Below are 10,357 nucleotides of genomic sequence, written 5' to 3' on the forward strand. Positions count from 1 at the left end.
TGGAGGGGGCTGCTTTCACCCTGGTGCCCCTCAAATTTTTGGGGGTCCTGGTTGAGGGGTACCTGGACGCCATGAGAATCCTTGGGGGGATTTTCTTCTCCCCCTGCTCCAGATCTGCCTGGGGGAGTCGGCCCGGGATGAATTCCACGTGGTGGAGGTGGTGGCAGAGGAGGGGGACGCCCGGACCCCGGTGCCCCTCGCCACGCTGAAGCCGTCGGTGCTGCCCATGGTGAGTGCCCTGGGGAGGGGGCTGCTGCTGGCCCCGGGGAGGGGGCTGCTGGCCCGGGGGGCTGCCAGGGGAGCTGCCACCCCCCTGTTTTGCAGGCCACACTGGTGGGAGTGGAGCTGACCCCCCCTGTCACCTTCCACCTGAGAGCCGGCTCGGGGCCCGTCTACATCAGCGGGCAGCACGTCTCCAGTGAGTGTGGGGGTCCCCCCCCTGCCCTGGGGTCCCCCCCCTGCCCTGGGGTCCCCCCCCCTGCCCTGGGGTCCCCCCCTGCCCTGGCACCCCCCTCCCCGGGTGTGGGGGCTCAGCCAGGCTCTCCCGCAGTGATGACCTCAGATGAGGAGGAGGAAGAAGAAGAGGAGGAGGAGGAAGAAGAGGAGTCCCCTGAGAAGCCCCCCAAGGGCCAAACCTCCCGGAAAGGCGGCGCTGCCAAGGTCAGCACCCCCTCGGGTGGGGGGTGAGGGGTGCAGAGGGGTCCCTGTGCCATGGGGAAGGGGGGGCAGGGACCCCAAGCCCCTCTCTGTTGAGGGGATGAGCTGTGACCTTCATCCCTCGGGGAGGAAGAATCCCAGGCTCTGCAGCGAGTCCTCATCCTGCTTCTCTCTCTCTCTCTCCCCCACAGAAGAGAAAGCTGGAGAAGGAGGATGAGCCGTGAGTATGATGGAGGGGGAAAAGCCTGGAGCAGGGGCTGCCCACCCTGCTGGGACCCCGATCCCAGCCCTCCCCTTCTCTCCCAAGCAGGAACAACACCGTCCCTGAGGATCCCCTTCCCGGCAAGGTAGGGGCTGGTTGGGGTGTCCCTTTGCATCCCCCCCTCACCCCGGGGGTCAACACGAGGACCTGGGGAAGGGGATGTGTGATGGGAACCCAAAAAGGGGGGGATGAGGCAGGGCTGGGGGCTCCCTGGGCCGGGGGTGGTCCCTGCTCAGCCCTGTCCCGATCCCTGCAGGGCCGTGGAGCCGGAGGGGCAGGAAAGCAGCGCCGAAGAAATGATGGGATGTGTGGCAGGTACGGAAAGGGGTGTGGGGGATGATGTCCAGGTTTGAGGGGGCCTGTGGGTGCCCCAGCTCATGGCTGAGTGGGGCTGGGGAGGGTCCATCCCCCAAAGCGGGGTCATCCCAGGATACCTGGGCCTCAAATCCTTCCTCCTTCCCTTTTCCAGGTGCGGGAGAGCCCGAGAGAGCAGCTCTGGTGCCGGTGTCGTTCCTAAATAAAGGATATTTTGCACTCCTGGCTCCCGTGCTGGGAATGGGGGGGACTGTGGGAGAATCCTCCATCCTGGTTAGGGTTACTGGGGGGCCCGGGGGGGTCCGGGGGCAGCCCCCGCTGCCCGAGGGGTAACAAGTGGTGCCTGTGAATAGGAGACAAAGGGGGATTAGGGAGCAGCGGGGAGACGATTAGAACCCATTGACCTGCCCTTGGTCTGCAGGCAGCGGGGGTCTGGGCAGGGTCCCGAGCCCCTCAGCGGCTCCCGGGGGGCTGCCGTGTCCCGGCTTGGCTCCGGGGGGGGTCCTGAGCCCCCCACCAAGGTGGCTTTAGGCTGCTCCAGGTGTGGGGCAGGAGGGGAGGGGGCGTTGGGGGGGTTTAATCCTGCTCTGCACCCACCGGGGCTGCTGGGCTGAGGCTGAGGAGCTGCTGGGATGGGGAGGGGGGGGACGGAAAGGGGGTGTCTGTCCTCGAGGGCCACCCGCGGGAGGCTGTGACAGGCAGCCCTGTCCCTCCAGCCTTTCCTCGCCCCGCAGGGGCTGTTTGCACAGCGGGGCCCCCCCCGGGGTTGTGCTGACAGCTCCCGAGACCCTCTGCCCCAGCCCGGGGGGGGCCACACCGCGAGTGATGACGGCTCCACGCCCATCAATCATCGCCCGCGGCCGGGGGGGCCGAGGCACAGCCCCCTTCCCTCCCCCCGGGGGTGCTGAGCCCCCAGGATTGGGGTGGAAGGGGATTTTGGAGCTGGGGGGGTTGCTGTGTTTGTGCTCTCGGGGTTTGGGCCGAGTTCCTGCCCCTGGAGGTGTGAAGGCAGGGGGGAGGGGGGATCTAATTTGGGTCGTTTACACTAAATCAGCGGCCCCCACCCCGTAGATGGGGGTGTGGGTACCCTGATGCTCCCCATCCTGCCTGTCCCGGGGGGTCTGGTACCCCCGGCACCGAGGGGGAGGCTGAGGCACGAGCAGGAAGGCAAGTAAGTGGTTTTAGAACTGAACCCCCCCCTCCCTGTGCTGCCCCTCAGGGGTGTTGGAGCCCCCCCAGGGGTTACCCCAGCTCCCTGCCGGGGCATTTATAGGCACTTAACACCTCCCGGGGCCAGCAAACGGCTGGTGGAGGGGTCCACAGCCTCCCCCTGCTCGGGGGGAGGTGAGACCTGCTGGGTCGGGGTGGGGAGGGGGGTCCTCAGAGCCCCCCAGCACTAAAGCAGTTGGTGGGTGATGCACAGGCCGGGCCCGTGCCTGGCAGCCTGGTGACAGGAGGGTGACAAAAAGCATCTGTCCCACAGGCCTGGTACCCTCTCCACGCCCCACAGCATCATCTCCGTGGGGTGGGGTGTGATGGGGACCCCCAAGCAGCCGAGCCCCCCCCTCCTCCCACTCCCCCATCCCAACCCTCCTTCCCTGCGCGGAGCCTCTGCCTCCCGGGAGAGGTCCGGCCCCTCTTGGCGGGGCTCTCCCCCCACCTTTAAAGGCTGCCCCTTCCCCCGGGTCCCACCTCCGGGCCGGGCTCCATGGGTTGGGGGGCTGCGGGCGCTGCCCCGGGCGGCGGCACCGGCCCCAGGACCGGAGGCTGATGGGGTGGGGGCGCCGGGGGCGGGATGGACCTGGATGCCCCCGAGGTGTAGGACGTGCAGCCCCCAGGGCCGGAGGAGGAGGAGGAGAAGCCCCTGCCCCGGCTGCCTCCCCCATGCTCCGGCGCTGCCCCGGAGCCCTTGGCATCGCGCGTGGGATCTCCTGGACCCTCGGACACCCCCAGAGGGGGGATCGCCCCGGCGAGGAGGGCGCGGGAGGGTCCTCGGCTTCCCCCGCCGCGGCGGGGAGCGGGGCTGGCACCGCGGCGAGCCCGCCCTGGCACCGCCGGTGGCCCCCGGTGGCCGGGGGGCTTCGAGCAGCGCCATGCAGCCCCTCACCCTGCAGAACCTCTCCATGTAAGAGCCCCTCTCGCTGCCACCCCCCGTTTATTCTTTATTCTCATCCCCGCTCCTCGGGAGGAGAAAACAACCAACTCCCCACGAAACTCCCTGGGTTTTACCCCCTCTTTTTTTTTTCTTTTCCCCGCAGATGTTTCCAGCTCCTCATGTTCTCCTGTCAGACGCAGGTAGGTGGATGTGCTTTGCTGACCCCGGGGTGGGTGAAGGTGCCCACTCTGTGACTCCCCCCTGCCCCAAGCTGACCCTTTGCTTTGGGGGGTGCCCTTTGCCCTGGGGGGGGCTTTGCCGGGGGCTGGTGTGTGCCCACCCCGAGTGGCAGCGAGTCCTGGGCAGGGAGAGATTCAGGGTTGGAGCTCCAGGGATGGAACCCCGGGCAGGGAGGGATGCAGGGCTGGAGCTCCAGGGATGGACCTCCAGGGCTGGAAGGATGCAGGGCCGGAGCCCTGGCCAGGGAGGGATTCAGGACTGGAGCTCCAGGGCTGGAGGGATGCAAGGCTGGAGCCTCGGGCAGGGAGGGATGCAGGGATGAAGTTCCAGGAATGGAAGGATGCAGGGCTGGAGCTCCGGGGATGGAGCCCCGGGCAGGGAGGGATGAAGGGCTGGAGCTCCAGGGCTGGAAGGATGCAGGGACAGAGCCTCACGGATGGAGCCCGGGGCAGGGAGGGATGCAGGGATGAAGTTCCAGGGATGGAGCCCGGGGCAGGGAGGGATGCAGGGATGAAGTTCCAGGGCTGGAGCCCCGGGCAGGGAGGGATGCAGGAGCCCCAGGGCTGGATGGGGGGGTTGTGTCTGCACCAGAGCTGCACTTGTGCCCCTCGAAGGGCTGCAACTGGGGGTTCAGCAGTGGGGATCACACCCCCCCGGACCCCTCCGGCCCCTCCGGAGGGTGTGGATAAGGCGGCAGGGATGCCATCCCGCGCAGGTGACACGTTCCTCGCAGCCCTGCTCGGGCAGGGGGATGTGCCGGGTCCCTCCGCCGGGAGCTGCTGCCGAGGGGGTTAACGGGGTCCGGACCCCCACCAGCGGGAGGGGGTGTGAGGTTTGACACCCCCTCCCCTCTCCCCCCCCCACACCCTCTGGGGCTGCACCGTCGCTTTTTGTGGCTTTAGAAAGGCAGCGCCTTTTAAAATCCACTGTTCCATATCAGCACCCTCTGCTCCGGCGCCCGAACAAAACCCCCGCGGCTGCGGCCCCGCGGCATTAAAACATCCCCGGCACCTTTTTTCTTTCTTTTACACTCCCCCCCCCCTTTTTTTTTTTTTCCCTTCCCAAGGTAAACGCTTTTATTTCTTTGAAAATGAGAGGGGAAGGGAAGCGCCTTTGATGGAGAGGGGCCGCCCCCCCCTCCCATCCCATCCCACCTCCCCCGACAGCCCCAAAGGCTTTAAAGCAGATTCCCGGCAGGAAATGAGTCCCCGGGCGCACACAAAGGTGGGCAGGGAGTTTGGGGGGGGGGCACCATCCCACTGCTCCGTGCAGGGCTGGATCCCCCCCTGCCTTCCCAGGGAAGGGATGTGGGTGGCAGATCCCGTGTCCCCCTCCCAGACGATGCTGTGCACCCCAAGCTGGGCCGGTGGGACCCCAAATGTCCCCCCCGGAGTGCATCCCCTGCCCACAGACCCTTCCAAGCTGGTTTTGGGGCCAGGGTCCTTCAGGTGCTGCCCTGAGCCCCTCTTACACCAGGATTAAAGTGAGTTTTCCTTTAGGATGTGTGTTGAGAGGGTCTGGTTGGAGTCCAGAGCGGGATGGAGGGGCTGCCCACCACCCCAAATCCCCCTCCCCACCTCACCTGCCCTAATTAGCTGCTGTTTTCCCTCTGACCACCCTCGTGTGCTGCTCCTGCCTGGTCAGGAGCTGTCTCAGAGTCCAGGATGTTTATTCCAAGCTCAGGACAGACCAGGAGGGGACAGCTCTGCTCCTGGGACACCCAGCCTGGCTCTGGGGGGTCTCACCCACCGTGAGGGACTCGGTGGAGGTTTCCCCAGCTCAGCTCCTGCATCCCAGGCTTTCCCTGGGGCCTGCTGAGCATCCCTGGGGTGGCTGTGCCGGGAGGAGAACATCCTTCCCTGCACCCCCCTCCTGCCTGGGATAATAAACAGGATCTCTGCCCACCCCATTCCCGATCCAAAGCAAGTCTTGGCTGCTGCTCCAAGGGAACCAGGGGGCTGGGAGCTCCCTTTGCCCCTTCCCAGGCTCTCCCCCCTGCTCCCCTTGCCGTCCCGAAGCGAATTGATTCCGTTTTTCCCTTTGTAAACAAAGGGGGAGAACCAACCGTCTCCTAATTTTAACCAGTACGTGAGGGACCAGGGGGCCATGACGGACCAGCTGAGCCGGCGGCAGATCCGGGAATACCAACTCTACAGCCGGACCAGCGGGAAGCACGTCCAGGTGCACGGGAAGAGGATCACGGCCACCGCCGAGGACGGCAACAAATTCGGTGAGAGGGGCTCGCCCTGCTCATGGAAACACCCTGGAAAATGTCTCTTCCCAAAGTGTTTTGGAGGGGGAATGGTGTGGGGGGAGCTGTTCCAGCCCAGCTGGTTTAATACCCAAGAATTCCCTCCCTGGGTAACTCCGGTGAGAGGCTCAGCTCCGAAGAGCCCTGACCTCAAACCTTCCCAAACCGTGGATTTCTCCGTCTCCGTGCAGGATTTATAAGCCCCATATTCAGGGCTTGTGCTTTCTAATCCCTTCCTCGCACGAGACAAACAATTTTTCCCGGGGGAGAACTGCCTGATCCTGGCATCCACCTCTGAAATATCCATAGGTGGTGGGCAGATCCCATCCTGGCCACACCACCTTTCCCATGGGATTCTCCAGCCCGGGCATCCCAGCCCCACAAACCCCCCGGGCTGGAATCCCTCAGAACTTCAGGAAAGGCTTTTCCAAGCCTGGTGAGCAGCGAGGCTGAATCACCACCTTTCCCAGGGCTTTCCCTGGATTCTCCCAGCCGGACCCACCAGGGGTGAGGGTTTTGGTGTCGCTGCCAACCCTCTGGAGCCGGGACCATTGTGGAGGAACGATGAGGATGGGGATAATTAACCTGCTGGGTTAATTATAATTAACCTGCTGGACTCAGTCTGGCCCTGGAGAAGCCCATGGAATCCTGACAACGTGGATGCACTGGAGGGGGAGGCTGGTGCCTCCAGCAACCCCCAGTTTGGCTCTGCTGGGTTTTAACAAAGCCCCCTTGGGCATCCTGGATCGGGAGATTCCCTGGCAAGGGCTGCCCTGCCCTGGCTGATGGGGGCAGGGAGAAGAGGATGGGGGGGGATTTTGGTGCTGGAGGGGGTGTCCCAGCCCCCATGGGACACGTCCCCTCCTCCCAGCCAAGCTCATCGTGGAGACGGACACGTTCGGGAGCCGCGTGCGCATCAAGGGGGCCGAGAGCGAGAAGTACATCTGCATGAGCAGGAGGGGAAAGCTCGTCGGGAAAGTGAGTCCTGGACACCCCACACGCCCCCTCTGTGTCCCCACGGCCCCCCCAACGTGTCCCCCCAGTCCCTGGAGCTCAGCCTGGGAGCCCACTGAGATCCCTGGCCGGGCTGGTCCCCCTGTCCCTGCTCACATGGGTGATGGGGATGCACTGGGGGGGCTCTGCCTGACCCCCCCTTTTCCTCCCTCAGCCCTGGGTGCTGCAAGAAGAAGTCCCCGGGGAGCTGGTCCTGCTGCTTTGGGGTTGAATCCCTGGGGAACGGGGTGGGAGGTGACAGAGATGGGGTTTGGGGTGATAAAAATGGGCTTTGGGGTGTCAGAGGGGTGATAAAAGCAGGCTGGAGTGTGGCAGGGGTGGTGGCAAAGAGGGTCTGGGGGGTGGCAGGGGTGGTGACAAAGAGGGGCTGGGGGGTGTTAGGGATGGGCTGGGGGTGACAGATGAACTGGGAGGTTTTTTAGGATGGTGAGAAAGATGGTCTGGGGGTGACAGAGATGGTCGGGGAGGTGCCAGGGATGGTCCAGGGGGTGACAAAGACAAACTTGGGAGGTTTCAGGGGTGAGCTGGATGTTGACAAAGACAGTCTGGGGGGGTGCCAGGGATGCTCTGGGAAGCCCCAACACCTCTCGAGTCCCACCCCCAAGCGCCCCTCCCCATCCCTGCGGACCCTCAGAGCCCTCTCTCCTCCTCTTCCTCCTCCTCCCCCCCGCCGCAGCCCAGCGGGAAGAGCAAGGACTGCATCTTCACCGAGATCGTGCTGGAGAACAACTACACGGCGTTCCAGAACGCGCGCTACGAGGGCTGGTACATGGCCTTCACCCGCCGGGGCCGCCCCCGCCGCGCCTCCCGCAGCCGCCAGAACCAGCGAGAGGCTCATTTCATCAAGCGCCTGTACCGGGGGCAGCTGCCCTTCCCCAACGCCGAGCGCCAGAAGCAGTTCGAGTTCGTGGGCTCGTCCTCGCCCACCCGCCGCTCCCGCCGCACCCGCGCCCCCCGCCCGTAGCCCCCGGACCCGCCCCCGCCGCTCCCGGCCCCGGGGGCTTCCCCGCTTCTCTGGGAACGCGGGGTTTTTTCAGACCCCCCCTCCTCGGGCGGGGAGGGCTCGGTTTGGTGGCGGAATCCCCGGGAGCATCTCGTGGGATCCCACCCAGCGCCTTCTCCCGCTCCCCTCGGAGGTGGTCGCTGGGCTCCTGCATCCCTGGGGAGTCCCGTGGTGCCTTTTCCCTCCTCATCCTCGCGTCCTTCAGCCTCGCCAGCCTCTGCCCTGTCGCTCCCAGCGCCGGGTGTTTGTTCCCTGCTTTTCTGAAAACGCTGGATTTTCGGCTGCCCCGCGGGTGGGGAGGGCAGGGTCTGGAGCACAGTCACCGCTGGCTGCAGCCCCACGCTGGGCTCCTGAATCCCTGGAGCATCCCGTGGGATCCACATTCAGTGCCTTTGCCCACTTCCCCCAGCACCCCCAGCACAAGATCACTGGGCTCCTGAATCCCTGGAGCATCCCAAGGGATCCACATTCACCAGTGCCTTTGCCCACCCACTCCCAGCACCCCCCCTGGACACAATCACTGGGCTCCTGAATCCCTGGAGCATCCCAGGGGATCCACATTCACCAGTGCCTTTGCCCACTTCCCCCAGCAACCCCCTGGACACGATCACTGGGCTCCTGAATCCCTGGAGCATCCCATGGGATCCACATTCACCACTTTGGTGCCTTCACCCCCTTTCCCTCACCAGGCCCTCAGGGATGTGTCCCTGTGCCACCAAGGGCTGGGACCCCCTGGGCCCATTCCTGTCCCTGGGGGCACCACAGGCAGGTGCTGGAGAGTGTGGGGTGCCCGTCTGTCTGTCTGTCTGTCTGTCTGGGGAGTGCCTGGGCACACAGACCCCGGGACCAGCACTTGTACCCCCCACAGCCCCCACGTTATTTATTGGAGGGGAAGGTCTGTGCCCTCTCCCAGTGACACGTGTGGGTGCCCACCAGGCCAAAGAGAAACCGCCTTTGGGTGATTTTTTTATTTTGCTATCGATTATTTTTATTTTTCTTCTGTGTGTGTGTGTGTTTTTACCAGCCCTGCCGTTTGTGAGTCAATTTTTAGGCCTCGAATGATTTAGACTTGGGAGTTTCTTTGTGTAAAGGAGGAAACCCCGAGGCAAATAAAAGTGAGTGTGGAGACTGACGGGGCCTGAGGGGTCTTTTCCTTCCCGACCTGAGGCTTTGCCATGGGTGTTGTGCCTGCTGGGATGGGGGGAACCCAATTCCCTGGGCAGAGGGAAGCCGGGGCGGGGGGTGGTGCCAGGGGCAGATGGAGGATGGAGGTGGCTGCAAGAGGGGTCCCCCAGCCCTGTCTGTGCCCCCCACTTGGTGTCCTGGAGGTGGCTGCTGCATCCTGGTGGGCAGGGCAGCACTGGTGGTGTGGTGCCCAGGGTGGTACCTGCTGTTCTCCCCCTATCAGAGTGTCACCCTCGCTGTGACACCCAGCCTGGTACCCTCTGTTCTCCCCCTCAGAGTGGTGCCCAGTGTGGCACCCCCTTGTTTTCCCCCACACAACATCACCCGCTGTGATAACCACTGTTCTTCCTCCCTGGGCATCACCCTTGGCACGGGACCCTCTGTTCCCCACCAGGGTGTCTTCCTTGATGTGTCACCCAACCTTCCACCCACTGTTGTCCCCCTAAATGTGGTACCCACTGTGGCCCCCCCAGGGCATCATTTTTTGAGTGGTACCCGCATGGCACCCCCTGTTCTCCCCCTCCAAGGGCATCACCCTCATCCTGGTGCCTCCCTGTTCCCCCAAAACCCACCACCCTCAGAGCTGGTACCCAGCTTGGCAACCCCTGTTCTCCCTGCTGGGGGCCACCACTCCGGCCGTCCCCCCCCACCCCGGGCCGTGCCCCCTCCCCATAATCGCCTTGCCCTGTGACAATGCCCTGGGCGGTGGCAGCCGGACCCTGGGGGGGCCTTAATCCCCGAGCCGGGGCTCCCCCAGCCCCTACAAAGCCCCCCCAGCCCCTACAAAGCTCCCCCAGCCCCTACAAAGCCCCGCCAGCACAATGTGGGGTGGGAGGGGGGAGCCCGGCCAAGGAGGGGGGAAAATTATAACAGTTTGAGTTAAATGAAGCTTTAAAGCAGGAGGGAAATGCAACACCCGGCAATTAGGGGCGAACAAAGCGCCGCTGCCCAGGTGTGGCGGCCGGAATTAGCCCGAGCGGCCGCGGGGATTTGAGGTTGTTTTTTATTTTTTTCTTCCCCCTCCCGTTTCCTTCGGCCCCACAGCCCCGGCTCCTTGTTCCTGCAGGAATCCGAGACGTCCTTGAAAGGAGAAGGCTTTGAGAAAGGAGCCGACTGGGTCCGGACCCTCCCCGCCCCCGCCGCCCCCTCCCCAATTTAGCCCGAGCTTCAAAGGTAGAGGAGTTCCCTTTGTGTAATCTCCGCTTTAATTTTTTTCCCCCCCTCGTCCCTTCTTTTTTTTTTTTTTCTCTCTCTTCTCCTTCCCAAGCCCTTCCTCTCTTTTCTTTACAGGGTTTTCCCCTTCCTCCCCTCTCTTTCTTCTCGACCTCCCGGGAT

At 64.3% G+C, this 10,357-nt stretch overlaps 2 protein-coding genes across 2 annotated transcripts in view; both read left to right on the plus strand.

Annotated features, from left to right (window-relative positions):
- The window catches only part of NPM2 (nucleophosmin/nucleoplasmin 2), a 3,422-nt gene extending 1,969 nt beyond the window's left edge, over nucleotides 1–1,453 (plus strand). Inside the window, exons 2-8 of the mRNA XM_064637848.1 lie at nucleotides 57–229; nucleotides 325–418; nucleotides 551–660; nucleotides 849–877; nucleotides 968–1,004; nucleotides 1,176–1,234; nucleotides 1,389–1,453. Of these exons, the coding sequence (XP_064493918.1) occupies nucleotides 57–229; nucleotides 325–418; nucleotides 551–660; nucleotides 849–877; nucleotides 968–1,004; nucleotides 1,176–1,234; nucleotides 1,389–1,440 (554 nt within the window). The 3' untranslated portion in view covers nucleotides 1,441–1,453. The remainder of the gene's footprint in view (nucleotides 1–56; nucleotides 230–324; nucleotides 419–550; nucleotides 661–848; nucleotides 878–967; nucleotides 1,005–1,175; nucleotides 1,235–1,388) is intronic.
- A 4,203-nt stretch (nucleotides 1,454–5,656) lies between these two features.
- Nucleotides 5,657–7,847, plus strand: FGF17 (fibroblast growth factor 17). The gene is made up of 3 exons (XM_064637873.1): nucleotides 5,657–5,799; nucleotides 6,692–6,798; nucleotides 7,511–7,847. Exons 1-3 carry the CDS (start codon nucleotides 5,676–5,678, stop codon nucleotides 7,796–7,798), a joined length of 519 nt encoding a protein of 172 aa, XP_064493943.1. The 5' UTR covers nucleotides 5,657–5,675; the 3' UTR covers nucleotides 7,799–7,847.
- Nucleotides 7,848–10,357: the final 2,510 nt, after the last annotated feature.

The sequence above is a fragment of the Pseudopipra pipra genome, chromosome 28, assembly GCF_036250125.1.
Source record: "Pseudopipra pipra isolate bDixPip1 chromosome 28, bDixPip1.hap1, whole genome shotgun sequence".
NCBI lineage: Eukaryota > Metazoa > Chordata > Aves > Passeriformes > Pipridae > Pseudopipra > Pseudopipra pipra.